The following is a 23,992-nucleotide window of genomic DNA, read 5'->3' as shown; positions in this document are numbered from 1 at the left end:
ATGGTGCATACAATACTATGGTATTAATAATTAATAATTGTTGAGATATTCATATATTTATACATTATGTTTTAATGTGCAACACACATGTGACACAGTGAATCCTTAAGCGTAACTGTATCTGTGGATGCTACCTTACTTTTAGGCCAGTAAGCCTGTTGTATAAAAGAAATTCACAAATAGGCCAATGTATCATTGGTGGTAATATGTTGGAGTCATGTTAATGTGTAAGACCGTTTAAGTTTAAAAAATGTATCAAATAATAATTTGGTCCTGTTGAATATCTCTGGCTTATAGCATGAAGACTGGAAACATGGGGAAACCGCTAGTTTGGCTTTGTTGGAGGAGGATAACAAAATCTGTCAACCCAAAATATTAAAAACCATGAAAACAAAAGTTGTAAAACCAACTATTCACCATTTTACAAGGGGTTAGTGTGACAATGTTTTGGACTTAGTCCGGCACATAACCTCCCAAATTGTGGCTTTAACACTTTGGATTTAAAACATGTTAATTAGTGAGTTTTAGAGGTGCTGGTTTTGTTACCGCTTAACAGCCAGTCTAGCTGTTTCCTCCTGTTTCCAGTCTTTATGCAAAGCTACGCTAACCAGCTGCTGGCAATAACTTCATATTTAGCGTAATTTACAGACCTGAGAGTGACATCAATTCTATTCTAAGTCTTGGCAAACAAAAGTGTATATGCGCTTTTCCCAAAATGTTTAACAACACTCTTACAATTATTTAGCCTTCTGCCTTACTGCCTCGTGAATTACCTGAATATTGTTAGGCTTTTTGAGCCAAAAACGTAAAACCTAAGTAAGGCAATGCACACCACTATTAAGCTTTAGCTCTTCTGTTCACCTCACCTCCTCACGTTGACGTTGCTAAGTTTTACACGTAGTGCAAAGTCACCATGAACGCTATACAGCCCCAGGAAAGCAGCATTTTCCCCACACTTGTCTTGCCTTGAACTTCTCACGGTAACATCACACCATGTTCACTGTAGGGCACTCGACCTTTGACCCCACAGGACTGCCACTGTGACATTGATGTTTAGGGGTTGACGCAGTAGTTAAATGCTGACCCTGGATCAGTTACTGCAGCTCTTTTTTGAGATATAGACTACCACTGGCAAAGAGATGACTAACCTGGTTGAATCACAAACACGCAAAAGCCATATTCTGCATAGTAGATCCCTTCGAATTCCTCTGGGGGATTTAAAAATATGAATAAAGGGGATTTAAAAATATGAATAAAGGCGACTTGACAGTTAAAAGTTGAACATGGTGGTACAACTCAAGTATTCATGAGAGGTTGTTAATCCACTTTTCAAAAGGATTTATTAATAGGCCAACTTAGAATAGAGTCTGTAGATGCCTGCGAGCACTTCTGTCTTCCAGCTGTTACATAAAATATAATGAATTCAGCATCTAGGATACCAGGAGAGAGAGAAAGAGCGAAATATATATATATATATATATATATATATATATATATATATATATATATATATATATATATATCTATATATATATAGATATATATATATATACATACACATAGAGAAAAAAGAGAGAGAGAGAGAGAGAGAGAGAGAGTGAGTGAGTGAGTGAGTGAGAGAGAGAACTAGAAATACACTCGTGCATATCTATTGCTAAGCCGAGGCCGTTGTGTAAGTTTGAAACTATATGCCGTGAAAGTGTGAATGTACCTTCATAATAAAGACGTCCTTAAAAAAAAAAAAGAAAAAAAAAAAAGAGAGAGAGAGAGAGAGAGAGAGAGAGAGAGAGAGAGAGAGAGAAACAGGAGAGGGAGATAGTTCTAAACTACTTATTATAATCTTGAATCCAAACATCTGATGACTGAATATTTTGCATAAACTTAAGAGAAAAAACAGCCCTGAAGTTACAGTACCAAAGCACCCTCTAGTGACAGGTGTTGGTTCTATGCATGATTTCCAACACAAGCTTCAGTCTCTTCAGTCTCTAGTCTCTATTTGGAACACTTCACTAAGGTCAAACATTTTCAAACTTAACAGAAATTTGACCTCAGAAAAGTGCTTTCACCACTGTCTGTAAACAGTTTTTCTCTATATTAAATATACAACAAATAATTTATTCCGTTTAAATTTAATTTTAAAATGACTGATGTGAACTGCCTGCACTTTAATACTGTATCTGCAACCTCATGTCTAGCACATTTTAGGCACAGCTCAACAATGAATTAAATAAAATCATTTTCTTGCACTTCTGTCAAGAGTTTTGAGGCCCCATCTGGTTGCAGAAGGACCCTGAGTGACTATGGTGTTGCTCTACCATGCGCAAGATGCTGTCTGACAGTCCTTTAATGTCGGCGTGTGTGTCGGGATGTGCAGCCAAAGCCTTCAGAAGTTCAGTCACGCCCTCCTTCTCCATCATGCTGCTGTAATGTGAAGCTAGAGGATAGAGAGAAGATGAGAACATGTGAGATGAATGGAAGCTTACAGTGATCCAGCCCATCACCACCACTTGACTAATAATTCTCCAGGGAAGTCTACATGAATCTATTTAACACTATTTTGGGTCCAATATTTGTGGCAAATGTAAAATGATAGAAGATAGCAATCACCTTTATTTTACTTAAAAATGTATAGGGCTGTAACTGACGATTCTTTTCATTATCGATTAATCTGCAGCTTGTTTTCTTGATTAATTGTTTAGTCCAGTGTTTCTCAAACTTTTTACACCACTTCAGAAAATATTAGTGCTATCTAAGTACCACAATTATGGCCCAATCTTTTTTTATTTTTTTTTATTGTTGACAGGCACAGCCAAGCTGATCTTCCTCCTTCCTGCTCCAACTGAATCAAAATTTAAGGTAACTCTGGTCTTATCTCCTTACTGTTTTGCATCATTTGCTACTAGCAGGTGCTGTGGAGACTTCACTGCCGCTGCTTAAGTAGCGACTAGCACATGTGCTCGTCCACTATAGTTTCAACAGGGCTGCGGCGAAATATTCTCCTCCTCATCCACACCTCTCTTCCTAATAGTTTGAAGCCACGATTGCAGTGTTTTTGAACCATTCATTGTACCTCTGCTTACTATCCTGCCATCACAGCTCATAACTAATTATGGATGTATGCGCTCTCCGTTCATTTCCGTAACTATGTAGCAAGCTGATATTGAAACAAAGATATTACACTTAAACAAACACTTTACATTACTTTTAACTGATCATATTTTAAGTATTATCGGAAATGTTGTAGTTTGTATTTAAATGTAGTATTTCTGTAGTATTATTTATAATTAATTAATTTTATTTTATTTTTATATATATATCTGAGATTCCATCTGCGTACCACTAGAGGCAGCTCCTTGTACTACAGTTTGAGAACCAGTGGTTTGGTCTATAAAATGTCAGAAAATAGTGAAAAATATTTATCTCAGTCCAAGGTGATTCAAATGTCTTGTTTTGTCGACCAACGGTCCAAAATCAAAATATATTCAGTTTAATATAAGACAGAGAAAAGCAGGCAGGAATTTTTTATATTTGAGAATCTAAAAAAAAAAAAAAAAAAGCCTTTTCTGCATCTTTTGCATGAAAAATGACTTAGAACGATTTATCGATTAATAAAATAGTTATACACACAGTCCTGTATGACAACCCAGTATCCTCACAGTAGTCTGTTTGTGTCTCTTACTGTTTTGACTGCAGACCAGATGTATGGCCCACACTGCCCACAGCTGCACTCCTGAGGGCTGCAAAGTCTGAAGCAGAGGGCAAAATGGACTGAACGACCTGAAATGTAGACACAAGGAGACACTGGGATTATAAGTAATTCTGAGCATTTTTCTTTGGTTTATTTTGTGCTTAAATAAACCAGACAGTCGATTTTCTTTGGCACCAATGCTACCAAGGGAATGTAAACGAGGTGTCACTAGATTTTAAAAATTGCATTCTTGTGATTGTCTGGGCTTCCTATTGCAGATCTCGTAGAATTCTGTGTGACACCTCAGCAGATATCCAAATAAATGAACCTATAAAGGGAATTACAATTGGGTTTAATGTACACAGTGTTTCAAACGATCCATACATTACATTACATTTGATGTTGAATTGAACAGACAGAATGAGTGAATTCATTAAAAATGACTCTGCTCCTAAACAGCTTTTTCTGTCCGTGTTGTCCAGTTTGCTCACCTGTAAGAGACCATTTCTCTCTCGAGTTGGGTCCATGTCATTATGGATGCATGCTGAAAAGAAAAGCCCAAAAGAGCAAAAGGTGAATTTTACTCTAAATAAATGAGCTAAATGCTCTGCTAAATGCAGAACAGCATCCAAAACGTTTGCCTCTCACACACACCAGCTGCTTCAGTATGGTGCTGCGGAGCTCGTCGCCCAGGGTCCAGGCCTCTGGTCTGGAAGCCAGCTGTGCCAGAGTCCCCCCTGCAAAGTACCGGACCCCCACCTCCACCTGGGAGTCCTGCAGCAGGCTGAGGATGTGCTCCAGCAGGTCTTCCCGCATCAGGTCCGCCTGTAACACCTCTACCTCTGCTATGTTGTTCTACACAGAGATACAAAAGATAGCGGTGATGCCAGAAATAATAATAATAATAATATTATGTCAGATTGCATACAGGTGGATTTCATTTGATTCCTATTGGCAATGTCTCATCCCCAGTAATATTTTACTGTTGCACACATGGCACATAATCAAAATCCCATTCTGAACTAATAACGCCACATATATACACACACACACACAGAACCCACCAGGAGGCCAAGAACTTTCTGCTGAATGGACGGTTCTGTGTAGTAGGACTGCAACACAAACCAATGGACAGCATGAGACGATGTTTGTGCGTGTGGGTGCATTTCTGTATTAATGTCAGTGTATTCCTGGGGCTCTACTACCTCAAGAACCTCCTCGTACAGCTCCAGGCCCTGGCACTCAATGAAATTGCGAGCAGCGGTGGGCATCTCATCCGTCAGGTTCCACAGAGCACTCAGGGCAAACTTCAGAGTGGAGTCCACCACTCCCACCATGGCTTTCTGCTGCACAATAGCCAGCAGCTGCAGCGAGACGGAGCAAATGAGTGGAAAAAAACATGAGACAGAGGGGAGTGAGAGAGAGGGGCGAGGAAACAAGTAAGAGCCAAAAATGAAAAATGAATATCAACTTTTGTAAATAAATTTGTAGTGAAACATCCTTTGGCGGTATTGAATTTCAACTGTTGGATACAATGATTTACATATTAATAAGTGGCACCAGACGTACAATAAGCATTGAATAACTGAAGCGTAGAGAGAAGCTTGATTACATACACAAAGAGAGAAATAGAGAGGTGTAATTGAATAATGGAGTAACGGTAAACCGTGAAGGACGAGTTCATGGAGCAATGTGGTGACAGTGAGTAAATGAGTATATATACAGGGTAGGTAATGGAAATATAGCGGGTGAGAAAGACAGAGAGTGGGGGAGAGAGAGAGAGAGAGAGAGAGAGTGAGTGAGTGAGTGAGTGAGAGAGAGAGAGAGAGAGAGAGAACTAGAAATACACTCGTGCATATCTATTGCTAAGCCGAGGACGTTGTGTAAGTTTGAAACTATATGCCGTGAAAGTGTGAATGTACCTTCATAATAAAGACGTCCTTGCCGAGCTGTGCGGTCTCCTCTGTAGACAACTGCAAATAAAACAAAAAGATGAGTGTTTCTAGAAACTAGTTGTACACTTAACGCACAAGGAAATTGGCCCCTATTGAACTGCACTAAATGAAAGCATAAAGAGGTCTGTTGAAACTAGCATGACAGAGGTACAGGAGGCGACTGAAGCACAGGGATCTTAACAGGTAGGACTAACAGGTGCCATTCTATTTCCCTGCAGCAGACTAACACACAGTCAGTGAGCAGTGTCTTGACCTTGGCCACCAGAATGGAGATGACAGCCACAGCCATCCTCTGAAGGGTAGGATCCTCATGGCTGCACAGCCAGTTAATCACCAGCATGGCTGCTAAATACCTGAACCATGATCACATTATGGATATAAGGAACACAGTATTACAAAAATACACAAGTGATGTTCAGAGAAGCCTTGGGAAAATCTGAGTTCAGGTCTGCACTTTTTGCATCTGGAGGAACTATTTCTTTTGGCACTTTCACATTTCAAGACAAAATATATTTTAGCTGGATCACAATTTGTTGGAAAAACACTACAGTGCCACTCTAGGAGTGCACTGATTATCTTGGCTACTGCGTAACCGTGGACTCATGCGTCATTGATATTATAACTGGGAGAAGTGAACTAACTTGTTAAAAGGGACATCCTGAAGGATGTAGTCACTGCAGAGCGCCAGCAGACAGTTCTTTTGCACCTGGAGAGATGGAAACAGTTTAAGAATTGAAGAACCACATGGGTATAAGAAAACATATGGGCATATGTGTGTATGATGTATTATGGAGTAACAAATGCAAATACTGTCTAAAGGTGGCAGAATGGGAACCACAACCAAATATTAGGTCAGACTCTAAAATCTTTGAATGACTGTGGTAGCAACAGAGCCATTCTGTGCGACATGTTGCTGTTGTGTAACTACACAGTATCATTATGGATCTGTAATCTGTGTCTCCAGACCTGTTGGTGGTTGGGGAAGGTCTTCATGGTGTACAGCAGCTGGGTGACAGTGGAGCTGAGCAGGCTGAGTGGCATGGCCTCCGCCAGGTCCTGAGTGGTCAGGTTGAACACACACGCTGTGGCCACCAGGTGGACATGCAGGGAGGTGGTGTGGTTCTGCATCGCACTCAAAACCAGCTGCAGGAAACCAGAGGTTTATTCAAAATCACATGTGCTTCAGAATAAGACGGAAAAACCTGGATCGCTCAAACTTCCATCAGTAGAGGACAGTGATGGGACAGGGCATCTCACAGATATTATTAGTCTGTAACACTCCTACATCTGTCAGGTTGCATTGCGCTATTTATCTGTAAGGCTCTAAATAGAAACTGCCTCTATAAGTCTTCTTTCCGATCCCAACTAAATACAGTAATTATAATGTCAGGTCAGAGGACTTTTTAAATATAGCTGTACAGTTTGTTCACACTGAGCTAAAGAAAAAAAAAAACTAGTTTGACATGCTAGGCTCCGTCCTTAAAGGGAATGAGTTACAAAAACTTTCTAATTATCTTATTCGTTCTTTTGAATTTTAAAACATTGTACTTTAGCATTTTAAATGATACTTGAAATTGTTTCCTTTACTGTGTAAAAATGGCATGCTGTTGAGAATGTCTGTGTTTTTTTGAGCTTATACTGTATGTTTATTCTCTTGAACAGGAAATATTGATCTCAGTGAGACTTCCTGTTTAAATAAAGGATTAACTAACTAACTGCAGCAGTCTCATCCTGCACAGAATGAGTGGAGATATTTTGCAACACTAGAGTAAAACATCAAAATAAATCATAATCAATTTACTATACAATGCAATGCAATGCAGTATAATACTAGTTTCTTACAACCTGGGTCTTATTATTGTCGTTTTTATCCATCATTCCATGTATTAAAAATATTGTAGTCAGGAAGGTGATTGTTAAGGTCTGTGAATGTGGTATTTGCTAAAAGAAGTTTCTAGGAACATGAGCAGTCATACGATCATAAAAGTTTTAAACAATCCTTACTTGGAAGAACATAAATCACAGTTTCCAGACTGACTTCCTGGTTTTCCTATGCAAAGAGGGCTTATTAGTGACATTTTATGTTATCTTGTTTCCAACCTCTACTCGTTTTTACATTTGTGAGTACAAAGTAATCCACAACCAACAGAAATAATGGCCCGAAATGACCAAATTAAGACCTGTGTTGTGATAAATGAAAGTATGTTTTAAAGATATCATCTAAACACAATGCTAGTACCTTTAGTATATCTGGTCGTGGTTTGTCAATGTCAGTGGTCAGATTGTAGAGATGGATGAGGGCCTCTCGTACGAAACACTCACGGTCTCTGTACCTTCTCAGGGCCTCGCACACCTGGTCCTCATTAGCCTCTCCAGTTACCTGAACATACACAGCAGATCAGCATTGTCAGAGAGACAGGAAATGCAGCGGGCATTTTCAGTACATGCGCCTCAAGTCAAAGACAAATGAGAAACTTATGTGAGAGTCAAGCTCATGTGTCTGCCTATAACATTCTTTAACGTCCTGACATCTCATAGCTTGATGTTAACTCTGTGCCCAATGATAGGACTAGAGCCTTACTTTGAGGTTTTTCCGTGAAGACAGGACGTCACAGGAGCTAGCCTCAGTGGCTAGCAGGCCCAAGAAGACCAGTCCACTTCTGGCCTCCACAAAGGCTCTGACTGCTGCTTCAGTGATTCTCTTCCGCCCAGATATATCTAGAGAAACAAGGGAAGGGAGGACCTGAGGACTCCCCTCCAGAAGCTGCCGCAATGTCTCATCCCCATCTTTCCCATCACTGTCATCCACAGCAAAATGGTCCTCTGAAAAGTCTAGATGCCTGAGAGCGTGAAGTTGGCTGAGGACAAAGAGCAACCTAGCAGATGACATATCCAGCTGACGTAGCCGGTGGATGATCAAAGATCTCAGAGTGTTTTTGCAATCAAGGAGTGCGGTAAGCTTTGAGACGGCACTGCAGGAGATGTCCAGGCTCTCCAGCTGAGGGAGAGTGCAGATGTCCTCAAGGACAGCATCAGTCAGGTCTGTGTTGGCAAGGTTGAGCGTCCTCAAGCCCTGCAGGGAGCTGAAGCCAACACGGGTCCCTCCATCCTCCGCCAGAGACTCTGAGTCCACATGTAGCCCAGTGAGGGACAACCTCTGCAGGCTGGATCTGCACTCCGGGTTGGAGGCCAGGCCTATGACGATGTTAGCCCCAGTCAGGCCGCCAGAGACCCAGGAGGCATCTAGTTCCTGGAGCCGGTGAGGGCAAAGGGCCAGCCGGAAAGCTTCTGCAGACACCGAACAGCAGCGGATAAAGGCTCGGCGCAGGCGGAGCTCTTTGCAATTTCGGAAAATCCCGACAGTTGTGCAATTCAGTATCCCTTGTAGGGAGAAGGAAACAGAGGGACGTTGTAGGAGAAAGTAGCATCAGTTTTAACCACATTGATGTTCATGGAATAAACTGTTCAGCCTGGCATGGTACACTGTGAACTAATAAATTGTATGGTGATAGGGTAGGTTAAGGATAATGCTATTCAGGCACTTTTTTAAAGATTATTTGTTTGGGCATTTTTAGGACTTTATTTATAGATGACAGATGAAGACATGAAAGGGGAGAGAGGGGGGAATGACATGAAAGGGGAAAGAAAGGGGGAATGACATGCAACAAAGGGCCACAGGTCAGAGAACGCCCGCGGCCGCTGCGTCTGCCCATTGTCCTCCTGACCTACCTTTAGTTGCCATCTTACGCAGTAACTGGTCTGCCATCTCCTGTGGGAATAGCGGGGCCCAGCTGAGGCAAATGGAGCCGTCTGCTCGCTTGCTGCACAGAGCGTCCAGGCTGTGGCACACCTGAGCCAAGCAGAGGTCGCACAGGGCCTGGGGTCCCTGGGCATCCTGCAACAAATCAGCAGGTAATCAGAAGAGTCATAATAATGGATAATTACATGTCAAAATGTAGGTCGTATAAGCACATGTGCAATTATCTTAAAGGGTCAGTTCAGACAAATTACTGAAAAGACATAACAATATAGGCCTAAAGTATTTGACAAAACTATTTAGGTGAAACGACCATTTAAAAATAGGGTGTAAAATATCTATCCATGAATATGTTTTTGTTTTTTGTTTGTTCACATTAAATACATCTGTGAAGGACATACTGTAGCCTACTGTAACTACCAGTCAGGTTTGGACACACTTTTCCTTTCACTTGAATGAGAAAGTGTGTCCAAACGTTTGACTGGTAGGCTACGGTTTAGGCTATGACAGTTGTCTCTCAGTCTTCTTCTTCAGGGGGCTCAACCACAGGGCTCAACAGATCCACAGTGACACAGGATCTCTAACGCTACAGGAGTCTAATTTTATCCGCAACACTGCACACAAGTAAAGCCCGTTTAAATCACCTAATCCAACCGGTCTCTGAGAGGCAACGTGGACAAAAGCAATGGGTCCTACAGCGCGGTGTAGTAGCTAAGCGTTGGTCATTGACGCAAAGTTCACGACAGTAAAACATTGGCAACATTTTACAGAAGGGGACGGGGTATATGGGTCAAACTCACCATAATGAAAAGTAAACAGTCGACAGGAAAATAAAATAGGCTTAATAACGGCAACACCGCTTAGCAATATTTTCAATTAAATACGTTATTTATACATACGTTACATTATTTTAGTCCATTTCTTTCTTTTAAATCAAAGAAAAGTTACGAAATCTTTTTTCTATACAGTTGCTGCTGACCGACGAGTGCCAACTGAACTGTCACAAGCTGACCGCCTCCTATTGGTTAATACGCATGACGTCACGGTCACTGAGTGATTGTGCTAATACTCTTTTAATCCCTATTTACTCGACTTTTAACTTTCTACTATCTATCTACGATCTGTAGGTCATTGCATATCCATAAGGCAGTGGTGGAATGTAGCTAAGTACATGTACTGTACCTAAATACAAATTTGAGCTAGGCTACTGAGAATTTTCCATTTTACGTGACTTTATACTTCAACTCCACTCTCAGAGGCAAATATTGTAGTTTTTACTTCACTAAATTTGTCTGGCAGCTTTAGTTGTTACTCACAATTTTTAGGACCCCCAACTGTCCAGTGAAAACAATGTAGCCTAGTCTCCAAATTTGGTGATTATTGGTCATATTTTTTCTAATAAACTGAAGGATTAAGTGTTCCTTTATGGGTTGATGAAATTCTCCTGCTTCTTAAATTGAATAAATATTGAAACCCTTCTTGGATTAGCTGGAAAATGCATTGTCACAAAGTTGAGATCTTTTAGAATATGACACTACCAGGGACCATTATTCTACAAATGAGTACTTTTACTTTTGATACTTTAAGTACAATTGGATTGGAGGTGGAGGTGGTAATAAACTTGTTTAGCCACAAGGAGGGGCTCAGAGAGAGAGAGAGAGAGAGAGAGAGAGAGAGAGAGAGAGAGAGAGAGAGAGAGAACAGACTTTCTAAGGGCAGGGGCAAAAATGAAAAGGGGGCACCTCATCCGTGTACACATACATGAAGTGGAGAAAGAAAGTGCTGAAATATCCTTTTAATGTTATTTGGGCACAAATAGAGCACAGTCCTATTTAAATTAAGTAAAATATTAAAATTAAGAAAAGACACAATCAGCACTTTAGCAAATGTGTCCTTTATCACCTACTACAGTGTTTCTCAAATGGGGGTAAGAGTAGTTTAGAGTACTGCAGTGATACATGAGATACAAAATTCCTAAAATAATTATACAATAATAATAAATTAATTTAGTGATGGATTCTTAACGTTTGATATGTAGCATTTTAGTTATAATTTTGTTGTTGTAAATCAGACACTGATGGCACAGCGCTGTATTATGCCTCTTTATTTGGCCATTGTTTTTCTACCAAAAATGTTTGCGCTAATCAGGGAGTACTTGGCTGAAACCATTGCCCTATAGTGTGCATGAATTATGAGCAGTTCCACCAAAGAGAGATTTTTCTTTCTTATCCCTTTCATTCCCTCCCCCTCAGATTTATCGTGGGACCCCTTAGGTGGGTGCAATCCCCCAGGTTGGATAACACTGATCTATACTACACTAGGGTGGGGCTAGTTAGTGTAAATGTGATGCAGATACAGACAAACGGTTTTCAGGTATGGGACGAATTAGCCCAAACTGTATTTATTAGCTTCTTTCAGTAACAGCTTCCTCCCAAACACATGTTCTTCTACATATAATTTATTTAAATTGGACAACCTCTATTATATACAACCGACCACCACGGAGACAAACGCTCTCACGCATATGCAAACATATGTTCTCAAACATGCACGGGTCACAAGCAAGCATCCACACACATAAACTCTACATTATGAATGCCCTGCCTCTATTGCTCATGAACAAATCTGTCCTCCCACATGCTGAAGTATGTCTCCCCACGCAGAGAATCCCCATGCATCAAAGCCTGTGCTTCCTCCTCAATCCAAAACATTTAGCTGAGGGGCGTTCTTTATTGTCTGCAAAGCTCTGCATATTGTCCTCATAATCAAATAAACACAGCTGCCAATAGCTCTTGGATTGCCACATGAGACACCCCATATATGGAGCAAAAGCAGCAGAAACGCTCACGCTCACATCCAAAACAGACCTCTCTATTTAATATGCTCAAGCTACTGGATTGCCAGAATCACGCTGTCATTATAGAGCTGATGGGAAACAGCTTTGCGATGAAGTAGACTATGATAAATGAATATATACTTTTTATTAATCCCCAGTGGGGAAATTGTAGTTGTGTGAATGAAGCTGACTGTGTGTGTGTGTGTGTGTGTGTGTGTGTGTGTGTGTGTGTGTGTGTGTGTGTGTGTGTGTGTGTGTGTGTGTGTGTGTGTGTGTGTGTGTGTGTGTGTGTGTGTGTGTGTGTGTGTGTGTGTGTGTGTGAAAAATAGAGTTTATGTGCATGTCATCATCTTCGACAAGCCTGACAGACAAATAGCATGTGTGGGAGATAATATACCATTGTAAACAAGAACATATTACATGATAACAGCTAGACTGATTTTGAGTGTGAGTGTCTTCACCACTCTTGCTGACTCCTAGCCAACCTTATTAGGAGGAGTCTTTTCTTTCCAAACTGTATGCGAAATTAGAGGAAGAAGGCAGGGCCAAGCCTCCCCTCTGCTCAAACTACAGAAAAAAAAATCACACCATCAGCCTCCCTCTTTCTGTGCATGGACCACCCTCTACTGTTCTCCTAGTGGACGGTGTTTGCTTGTGCCATAGCCGTATGCAGGAACTTCATTCTCAATGACAGAAAAGACAGAGGGAGACTGAGGGTGAGAGGAGGAGAATGGAGAGCATGAACCTGCATAGGAAACACAACTGAGACACCAAGCTGGGTTTTACCTGCACCTCCTGGACCACTGACTGAACTCACTGACACAGGTACGATTCATGAAATTAACATTTGTATTGTTTTATTTGGATCTTCCAAGTCATCTATATGCGTAAAACATTTCAATTTACTGATAAGATTAAAGGTAATATAGAGCAATGAAAGTTTAGATGAAAGTGGGTTCCTCTAGACATCCATGACTCTTCATGAAGAACTGTGGAGTGACTCTAAAATGCTGAAATTAACAATAGCCCATAAAGCCCATGATCATAGTCACCATGTAGTACAGAGCTCATGCTCCTGTGCAGACAGTCCTTATCAGTGGCACCATCAGAATAACTTGTGGGCTAATTGGCACAGTCCTTTAAATCAGCTGGCCCTGAGCAAAACCCACAATTAAGTTAGACTGAAAAAAGGTGGACTTTCTGATGTGCAATATTTGTATGCTGTATCTTGAAATAAAGTTGGAAAAAAAATTAGGGGACGCAAATGTGGTATTCCCAGGGCTTTTTGAGGGTTTTAATCTTTTAATTGGGGATCTTACCAGTAGACAGTCAAAACTCAGTGGTACCACTTTGAGTCAGTGGGCCGATTGGCAGTATCCTTATGTTCCTCTTGGCTGGGAAAAACCATCCACCGCAAAGTTTGACCTGTCTGGTTGCAAGGACTGCATTAATATAGATGAGGTGGCTACATTTGGTCAGGTCTAGCTCTGAGCGAGAAGTAGGAGAAAATACAATTTTTAATAAGTCAACACAAAAACACGGCTGCTGCGGCTGACTTGACGAAGACCAGCAGGGTGTGAACCTGGTGGTAATAACTGCAGATGAGATTCCCAGCCCTGGCTGAGGAGCCTCTGTGTAAACACTGTCACTCCTGTCAGGCCGGAGCCTGTGAGATTCATATTGTGGGGTTGGAGACGTGCAGACGGGCCAATTGCTGAGAACGAGCTATTGAAGGGGATGACCTTTGATTACGGAAAGACAGGAAAAAGTACTCAACGGGTAATAATAACTGACTGACAGTGCCAAGGTGTTTCTGAGCTCTGACACATGGCCTTTTCCTTAAAGTGCCTTTTCCTTTGCCCTCAGATGGTTTATAATCTATGACAAAACAAACTGCAGCTTGTTCCATATGTGAAAGCTGCTGAACTTTTAAGCTTTTTTAAATGAATGTTGGCTCAGGCGCTTTCTTTCTGTCAATAAGTCATTGTGCTTTACACAAAAACTTGATGTTATATCCCTTGAGGCATGTTTTTTCCTTAGGCAATGATAAAAGAGTACTATGTTGCCACAGCAGCAGTTTGAGTTTAGGTAATGCTCTGGGATCTGTCCCATTAGCTGTGGTCAGGACTCTTCAGTGCAAATAAACATCCAGAGGAGACCACAGAAATGATTCAAAGCCCCTGCTGTCTCTGTCTTTGACTTGTTTAATTCTGCTTTTTTTCTGTCAAACCCACAGCACATTTGTTTTGATGATATGAAGTGGGTCATATTGTGTGCCTGTCAGAGGTGTTAGATGAAGGTTTCTTAACCTCCTTGGCCATATCCAACCAGACTGCCTTCTGGTTGGCTATGGCCCTAAATCAGCCTGAAGTTGGCTCACCATTAGCTCCACTTCCAGAGCCAAGCCTCGCTATTGAATATGAAAGGAGGGCTCTTTCACTTAGCATGCATTTTTGAACATCACCCTCCCCTGCTCCATTCGTTGTGCTGTCAAAACCAATAATATAAAAGCACAAGCTTTCCTTCCAAAAATAGACTCCAGAAAACATTACTCATAAATCAGGGATTCCTGCTCCCCCTGCTGCTCCTTAAACACATCAATTTATTTTATTCCTTACCAAATTCAAATGTATCTGTTTGTACCAGCCAGGCAGAAATGGCAGAAGTTAAAATGAGTCAGTGAGGCCCATGATAACCACCTGCTGACTTGTAGGATTTTGCTCATTATTGATATAACTCATGAATCATGAATCCTGGCAGCAGATGACACATCTTAAAAGTGATAAATTCATGTCATCCGTGGCCAAAATAACAAAATTTTCTACCAAAAATATTTTCATTTTCAGTCAAATCTTTTTTCAGACACATGACAATTCTCTACAGTGCAGGTAAACTTAAAGGCTATAGGGGAGGTTCATGGAAGGTCTGAGCCAGAAGATATACAGAAATATGAAAAACAGATCCCAGCACTTGCCCACACCCAGACACCTGATACAGATGTGGTAGGGCCGTAATGAAAGAGAGCCCATGAGGGAATGCATTGAAAAATCTGAGTAATGATAACAGATTTGTGGTGGGTGGGTGACACTGCTCTTACTCTACCACAAATGTGCCAGAAGGCACATCTTGCCAGGGGCAAGACTGTCTGCAGTAGTCAATATGTGAAACCAGCCGTGTCTTTGCCTCAGTCTGCTAGTTTTCACTTCACTATATTTTAATGCTAACTTACTTCATAATTAAGCAAGACTCTCATGTTGAGTCTTGACTGGAAACTGTTTCGTGTTTCATGCCAAGAGATGCACAGTGGTTTAATGGGATTATATTGGATTAGAGGAGAAAAGAAAACATCTGGTAGGAAATTGTACAAAAGTACAAAATGAGACAGAAAGAGGAAACTTTGTTGTAAATGCTACTAAATTAAAGAATACGTCAGGGAATATTCTACATGAATTCATCATTCATGTAGCCAGAGCTTGACATAGCATAATCCTCTGTGCCATACCTCCACTGTTGTCCAAAAACTATATTAAAAACCCAACAAGCCACACTGTTGAACTGCTTGACATTTTCATTTGTTATGATGAACATTGCACTGCAGTTTATTCTAGGGACGTCAATACTCCTAATCCACCGAATGCATACTAATCTCTGGCTGAAAGTAGTCCTCAACAAATGCACAATGTGCTTCTCTTTGAGTAACATTTGCTACAGTGCTGTTTTAGAAAACAACTTTTTTTAAAAGAGACTAAGCGATTACAGCCATACCAGTGGCTCTGTGAGGCTACACTTTGGCACAGTGTTGTTTTTAGCTAAATGCTAACATCAGCATGCTAACATGCTCACAATAGCAATGTTAACATGTTGTAAGAAAAATGTTTACCATGTTGACCATCATAGTTTTTGCATATTTTCAACACTTGCTTATTAACACTAAACACAAACTACAGATGAATAGCATTAGTATTGGACAGATTGTGCCCTGATGATGGCGCTAGATAAAAGGTCAGGGGATCACAGTTCACTCTGAGGGGGACATGAATGTGTGTACCAAATGTAATGGCAATATATCCAAGTGTTGACATATTTCACTCCAAAGTGGTGGACCGACTTGCCCACTGACCGACATTGTCATCCTGCTAGCATTGCAAAAAATGCAACTATAATTTGTGTTTGAATGATTCACCTCTTCAGTAGAAACCAATGGAGTTTGGGCTGAGTGCCAAAGACAGGGGAAGTTGGAAAGTATTGAGAAATGGACTAATACATTGTTGGTTTTGGTCTTATACTTCTCTTTCCTTTTCATAGATCTTTAGCTTGTTTGGTGATAAAGAGAGGCGGAACCATGGGACCTAAAACATGGAGCATATTTATTCTGTTTGGTCTGTCTTTCTGGGGCAACAGCCAAGCCTTCAAAAGGAACCCCATCCTCTCCCGGATACGAAGGGCTCCAGAGGCCAATGGAGAAAGCAAGAAGTGCTCCTACACCTTCCTGGTCCCTGAGCAGAAGATCACAGGACCCATCTGTGCTGCCCGCGGTTATTCAACTGACAAGGACCGAGTGACACGCCTGGATGTGGCTGCGGTGCGCGACCTCCTGTCGAAGCAGCGTAGGGAGATGGAAACTTTGAAGCTGGTGGTGGATGTGGATGGCAACTTGGTGAATGAGATGAAGCTGTTGAGGAAAGAGAGCAGGAACATGAACTCCAGAGTAACCCAGCTGTACATGCAGCTGCTGCACGAGATCATCAGGAAGAGGGACAACTCACTGGAGCTGGCGCAGCTGGAGACAAGCATCCTCAACGCCACCACAGAGTCACTGCGCCTGGCATCCCGGTACAGGGAACTAGAGGCCAAATACGCAGCCCTGTCTGCAATAGTGAACAACCAGTCCGTGCTAATTGGAGCACTGGAGGAGCGTTGTATGCAGGTGTACAGCCGCAGGCATGACCAGTCACCCTTGGGACCTCCACTTGTGCAGGTGGTGCCTGAGAACATTCCTGTTAATGTGCCACGATTCACCAATGAGATCCAGAGGGACAACACCCGAGGCTTTGCCCGAGAAAGGGGCTCGCGCTCTGGGCCGTCTCCCACAGGTGGCACGCTGGAAGTTCAGAAACCTCCAAATAGAAACTTCAGTGCTGAAGGTGAGTGAGTGAGTGAGTGAGTGAGTGAGTGAGTGAGTGAGTGAGTGAGTGAGGGATCCATTCATCCATCCATCTATCCATCCAATAATTTATTAATTGATTCAGGAAATCCAAAACAATTAAATCATGGTAAAATGTAGAGCAGTCATGACTTTGCCTGCCAACCATAACAAAATAATAATCACTGAGTTTGAATACAGCTGCAGGTGGGCCAGTGGCCTCATTTTGAAAGGTTAAAGATTTGCAAATTCAGCTGGATCTCTGCTCCCCGCTCAACAGAAAGAACACAAACCAGGATGGAAATAAAAATGTTGTAATGTCTCGATTGAGGCAGGGGACCGAAAGCAAAGCAAAGAAAGACCTAACCAGTGCGATTTTGCTCATCAACAGAAGTTCCTGACACATTTAGATTGCCCTCGTCCAAGAATAATAAAGTGTGTTGGATTTCAGTGAAGCTGTGTATGATAATGATCCCTCACAAGACTGTTCCATTGCATGTGAGACGTATACAAAACCCAGGCTGGCATGATAGGCTCCTGCAAACCACAAAGTAGAGGCCCTTCTGTTATACTTCATGAAGTGAATGGACTATACCTTTTACATTATTATTATTATTTTATTAGCTGGGAGAGGGTTACTCGCTCTTTAAATAAACTGTTCACTGCTACAAGTGCTATTAATTAAAAATTGTGTAATGAGAATGTTGAATTACCTTGAAAAAAGCCAGATGTTAGTGGGTTAACAAGATATATATTTTGTTTTTTTGACCTTAAATAAAGGTAGTAAGATAGTAAAGTAATTTCTCATTAAAGTGACTTAATACCCTCTAGTACCCTCTGCTGTTCTGGGAGGACTTAGTAAACATCTTTTCGGACCTAGATCAATGTGTTTCGTATAACTCTGTGTGCTTATGTGATTTTGTTCTTTTTTACTGGTTTTTCGTACTTATTTAGCCCTCTGTCAGACATTGACTTTAATGCCTGCTCATCATGTAAACTCATGGTACTCATGTTGTTGTCTCAGTGTTACCAAAAGTGACTAAATCTGCCTGACAAAGCCAAAATGTAAATATATGTTTAACCATATAAATTGTTTATGCACCCTAGCTAGACTAGCCGGAGAGCAGTCACAGCTAAACTTAGCTAAAGCTAATTTACCAACTTTTTTCCCAATCTATTTTCTGTAATTGAAAAATCTATTTTGATGCTCCAACATCTTAGTAATTGAGATTGTTGTACTACAAAGATAAGGCAGAAGCTAAATGTAGGCTAATCATAATGGAGAAAAGGGTAACACCAGATAAAGTAGTCCTGCTAAAAGCTAGTTAGCAGAGATCAGATGCCCTAGGGTTAGGTTAGGGTTAAAACGTAGGGTACGTAATGGACACCACGAGGGGACCACCCATGTGGAAGGCCACTTAAAACTCCTTAAAAAGCCTGGTTTGGTTTTTTAAAAAGTAATTAAGAAGAATAAGTGTTTAAAAAGAGACTAAAGGAACCACTGGACAGGACAGTTGGCGGAAGTTATATTATCTTAACAAGGGGTGTTGGGTTTATCCTAAATTATCCGAAAAATACCTCAAGTTAAGGTTTTACAACTATTTAGCTGTTACACACTTTGTCACACACTTGTTTTTCTTACCACCTGTCTGCCTGCCTTGATGCACTTTCCTTCAGGCTCGTTCAGAGACTGTCTCGCAGCGCAGGAAGCTGGCCATAGCACCAGCGGCATGTACCTGATCAGACCAGATGAAGCAGAGAGGCCTGTTCAGGCCTGGTGTGAACAGGATATAGACAACGGGGGCTGGACTGTTATCCAGAGCAGGCGAGACGGATCCGTTAACTTCTTCAGGAACTGGGATAACTACAAGGTGATGACATATGACACTTCCTCTGCCCTGTCGGTCTTATTTTTCTCTCTCCTCTCCTGAGCCTACCTGAATATTTCTGTCATCCAGAGACAACAGGGGTGCCGTTATATGACCCATCTAGAGGCACCATCTGGGGTCTTTGGGACTATTTCCTGGGCCAAAATCCTTGTGTTTTCACTTACTGTAAAATATAACGCCTCGTCAGCAGCACTATTCGTCCGAGGTCATTTGGTTTGAGATTCCCATTATGAAACATTAGATGGCCCGCTAGGAAGGTATGTTCCGCAGCTCAATCTGCAGGCATTTCTTTCCAAAACCGCTACTACTATGGTGCCTTCCTGGATGGATGGCTGGTTGGCTTACTACACCACACCGTATAGACCCTCTCATCAGAGCTCTGTGAGAATGACATCGCAGCTGGCAGCCTCTGCGATCCACTGTTCCATTCAGCCCGGCCAGGCTCGTGCATGTGTAACTGGAAGCTAAATTGCTGTCTTTAACATTGATTTGCCTCTGTGCTCTCACACAAAGCCACCACATGTACACACACACACACACACACACAGCACCAGAGAGGAGGCCCCTGGACTGAAAGACTACATCATTTATCATCTGCTGGCTCACCCAGCTAATCCACAATCACAAACCTCAACCTCCTCTACTAAGTGAAGTGTTCTGGAGACACATGGCCAGACGTAGATTGCTCGTGGTTATTCAAAACAAGCGCCATGGCCAGTTTCGCCATTAGCCATGATCCAAGAGCTCTGTGGGGCGGACCAGCATTCTGAGGATGGATGCTTATTTTCCTGCATAAACCCTACAACATGTCTTACTTAGAAATGTCAAAGACAAGCTGGCATTCTTTTGCCACAGCTTTTTTCTTTTGAAGTTTTGTAGTTAACTACCAAAGCACGACCAGAATGTCATCAAAAAGAAAATTCTCATTTGTTCTGTTACAATCCCAAAGCCTCATCCACAAAGGGGTTTTATGTTCCCAAACAGTTCTCATGTTTCTAAACTCCTCAGGCTACCACATAAAAAAAACAGTGCTCATTATTTTCTGTAATCTTCCTGTAACCTTCCTTTTAATCTTCCTTTGACTCAGAGCGGCTTTGGTAACATAGATGGGGAATACTGGCTCGGTCTGGAAGGCATCTACAACCTAGGGAGGCAGGGGGACTACAAGCTGCTCGTGGAGCTGGAGGACTGGATGGACAAGAAGGTCTACGCTCAGTACAGCAGCTTCCATCTAGAGCCTGAGAGCGAGGGTTACCGCCTGCGTCTGGGCACCTACCAGGGCAACGCCGGGGACTCTCTGAGCAGCCACAACGGAAAACAATTCACCACTCTGGATCGAGACAAGGATGCATTCTCAGGTAGATGAACATGGGGTCCCTTTGTGCTCTTGTAGCATGCAGTCTCCTTTGAACTGCATCATGATGTTTTAGTTTTATTGAAACTTCAAGCCTCTCTTTTATTGGTGTGATGTTGAGGTTTTACCTGTGATCTGAGTGGATATTAAGCTTTAAAGTTTTCACATCCCATTAAGCAAAACTGACATACAGTAAAGTTCTATTTATTGGTCAAAAATCAGACACCATCAAGGTAGTCCAATAAAAAAAAAAGTCCTAACACCTTGAAATGAAATTGTGTTTGCTTCCAATGGGGCTAACTTGAAAGGCAAAACAAAAAGCAATGCATAACATGTAGATGTTTTCGGAAGACAAAACCAAATGTATTTGAATAATTTTCTCTGTGGAAAACACACTTCATTAGAGAGTTAATAATCACCCTTCCTGTTTCCCCACAACAGGTAACTGTGCCCATTTCCATAAAGGAGGCTGGTGGTACAACGCTTGCGGCCAAGCCAATCTTAACGGTGTCTGGTACACCGGAGGCGTCTACCGCAGCAAATTCCAAGATGGGATGTTCTGGGCCGACTATGGCGGAGGCTTCTATTCTATGAAGTCTGTACGTATGCTGATCAGGCCCATAGACTGAGGAGATACTGTAAGCCAGGCTGGTCCAGGGGCAGCTATGGAGGCCAGGGCAAACTTGAAATGTGACTGTATGTCATCAGCAACTGGTTGATCCTTGATAAAAGAACTACACCAATGGAGTTTACCAACTATCAGTAGTGACTTGAACTGCCTCCTGTGACAGACATGGACTCTGCGTGAAAATTGTTCATCTTTATATGATAATAGATGCACACATAGAGGGATTTAGGGGACATGACTATTTAATGCCATACAGCTCCTTTAACCACCCAATACATATTATGGTAAAGGGAAATTAAGAGTTTTTCAGCTAAATAATGCAAGCTGTCTATCTGATTAAGAGACCGTAGTGTTTCCGTCATTAGTAGGTCACCCCGTGGAGACGAGGCGCCACATCCTGACAGAACTTCATTGGTATTTAATTCATAAGCTTTTGCATCACAGGATCTAAATGTAGCTCTTCCTACCTCGCCAAGATAAACATGTGATGGAAACACTCATACATGTTATTTAACTTGTGCTATAGTTGTTGGGAGCTGGAAAATACATTTTGTTTATACCTATATAAATTTATTTAGAGTCTGTATCCACTTTAAGATCTGAAAAAACTAACACCTCAAGGAGTTAGAGAAAGGAAGGTGGTTTAACTACTGTACGTGTTTTATGTACTTTCGTTACACAAACAGTATTGGTTTAATTTGTTTTTTCCCCTACACTTAAAATGACCTTTATAATGTATGTTAAACTACTTTGTCCAAGTGCAGATGACCAGAAATGATAATTTATGTATACAATTAACTTATCATAACAGTGAAAAGGGCCAGGTGTCCAGAGGGAACAGTAAATGATCCTACAGCAAAAGAAGAAAAAAAAACTAATTTCCTCCACTGTATAAATGACAATCATTCTCAAAGTGTGCTTGCACATATGGCAATTGCTGTAATATGTTTTTCTCATTTGGCTGTTGATTAAATTTCAGTATGACTCTGAGAAAAACAAGCATTGTTGGGGGAAAAAAAAGTTTGAATTACGTTGTGTTTTTAGTGGTTTTCAAGCACGGAAAAATATGCCAACCAAGCGTGTTGAGAGTTATAGGCTATGGGACAGACAACGAGAAACACATTGCTGAAAGCCAGACAGGATGAAGAAAGAAAAAGAGAGGAGGGAGGGGAGTGGGATGAACTGGGATGGAATCGGTCCAAATTTCCAAGTTACCCCCCCCCCTTTTTCCTTTTAAATACAGAGAAATTTACATTCTTTCCACACAAAAGTGCTTGAACTGTATGTTTTCGTAAAATATCTTTCATTGACAAAGTCACGGGTGCCTGCACTCTGTAATCACCGGTATGGAAGGAAAGCACCATCCTTTTGGGGAAACCATACCAGAGTAGAGGGGAGCCAAAGCAGTTTTTTTTTTATTGGTTGGTCTTTGAACAACAGTGGTGCATCCAATAGCCTTTGGTCTCTGAGCCGAAAATAGACCCTCATATTGAGCTGTTTTTTTCTTTTTGACCACAATGGCCCTCACACCCATCTCTTTAACAGACTTTTATAAAGCAACAAAACACAAAGCAGGGAGACCAGTCAAACCCAGTTGGACATGGAAACATGTTTATGAACATGTAAAAAAATAACAGCGTCCAATAAAAACAACATCATAATGTTAAAATGAAACGGCAAAAAAAGCTGAAACCAATGAGTCACAATACTTGGCAGAACAATATTACACAACTAATAGCCAATAAACAGAGAACATTTAGATTTCAAGGGATGTTCTTGTTCTTTCGGATTCAAATGACCTCCTTTCATGTGCCATGCTGATTTATACTGTCCAAGTCCTTATTAGTGCTTGACTCGTTAGTTTTTAGTCATTGTTAAGATTAAATGCACATTCCAAATGTATCTTGTCAGTGTGAGTCTCACAGATTAAATCTTTTTCCAGCAGATTCAAACAGATACTTTAAGTCTTTACGGATTAGGCATAATTGCATTTAACAGTAATAAGACTTATATTAAATGTTGTGTGGCTGTGTGCCTTGTGTTGGCGTGAAAAAGTCATGAGGAGATAGATGAATACATCGCAGAGACATTTCATTTCAAATGGTGACACAATTTCTGTGGATGACATCTAATCAAGTCTGGCTCCCAACCTAAACTACATTACTCTTTTTCACTGTCTATTCTTTTTGTTCCACTGTCAAACAAAGCACAATGCATACAATTTATTTATTTTTTAAAATATTTTTTTGTGGCATTTTTAGGCCTTTATTTGATAGGACAGCTTTAGACATGGAAGGGGAGAGAGGGGGGGAACCACATGCAGCAAAGGGCTGCAGTCGGAATCAAACCAGTGACTGCTGCGCCGAGGACTAAGCAGTATATGAGCGCATGCTCTACCAGATGGGCTACCCAGGCGCCCGCACAATGCATCATTTTGTACTGTCTCTCACATTAAAGCATCTAACTTTTATTTCGTGAAGGTAATGCTTTCATTAATAGAGTTTGCATAGCTTGGCAAAAAAACTGAAAGAGTAATCTCTGCTCATGCGCATACACTCGGCTTGGAGGAATTGTTTCACGTTTTAGGAAATCTACTAATTTTCTTTGAGTAAAATTGGATGTCTGCTCTCATATCTGCATGGTAAATATGGATATGAAGGTACAGCCAACAGGCAGCTAGCCTACGTTAGGATAAAGACTGGAAGCAGACCCAGCTATCCTGGCTCTGTCCAAAGTTACCTG

The 23,992-nt window shown here is 41.3% G+C and overlaps 2 protein-coding genes across 5 annotated transcripts; one reads left to right on the top strand and one right to left on the bottom strand.

The window, feature by feature from the left end:
- Positions 1-1,761: 1,761 nt before the first annotated feature.
- Positions 1,762-10,406, bottom strand: LOC120568245 (protein zyg-11 homolog). 4 transcript variants are annotated; one of them, XM_039815626.1, is made up of 14 exons: positions 10,201-10,406; positions 9,373-9,538; positions 8,225-9,024; positions 7,883-8,023; positions 6,610-6,786; positions 6,285-6,349; positions 5,897-5,996; positions 5,611-5,661; positions 4,894-5,052; positions 4,753-4,800; positions 4,343-4,543; positions 4,180-4,232; positions 3,680-3,777; positions 1,762-2,434 (listed from the first exon to the last, which is right to left on the bottom strand). In XM_039815626.1, exons 1-14 carry the CDS (start codon positions 10,201-10,203, stop codon positions 2,253-2,255), a joined length of 2,244 nt encoding a protein of 747 aa, XP_039671560.1. In that variant the 5' UTR covers positions 10,204-10,406; the 3' UTR covers positions 1,762-2,252. The 4 variants fall into 4 exon arrangements, with proteins under 4 accessions (XP_039671560.1, XP_039671561.1, XP_039671562.1 ...); XM_039815627.1 differs by having other exon boundaries at positions 9,373-9,529; positions 10,300-10,406; XM_039815628.1 differs by lacking the exon at positions 10,201-10,406 and adding an exon at positions 10,045-10,112.
- A 2,436-nt stretch (positions 10,407-12,842) lies between these two features.
- On the top strand, positions 12,843-23,720 carry angptl1b (angiopoietin-like 1b). The gene is made up of 5 exons (XM_039815625.1): positions 12,843-13,061; positions 16,542-17,380; positions 19,057-19,250; positions 20,356-20,626; positions 21,064-23,720. Exons 2-5 carry the CDS (start codon positions 16,579-16,581, stop codon positions 21,249-21,251), a joined length of 1,455 nt encoding a protein of 484 aa, XP_039671559.1. The 5' UTR covers positions 12,843-13,061; positions 16,542-16,578; the 3' UTR covers positions 21,252-23,720.
- Positions 23,721-23,992: the final 272 nt, after the last annotated feature.

The sequence above is a fragment of the Perca fluviatilis genome, chromosome 11, assembly GCF_010015445.1.
Source record: "Perca fluviatilis chromosome 11, GENO_Pfluv_1.0, whole genome shotgun sequence".
NCBI lineage: Eukaryota > Metazoa > Chordata > Actinopteri > Perciformes > Percidae > Perca > Perca fluviatilis.
Note: the sequence above shows the minus strand (reverse complement) of the source record. Positions and strands in the feature narration are given on the sequence as shown.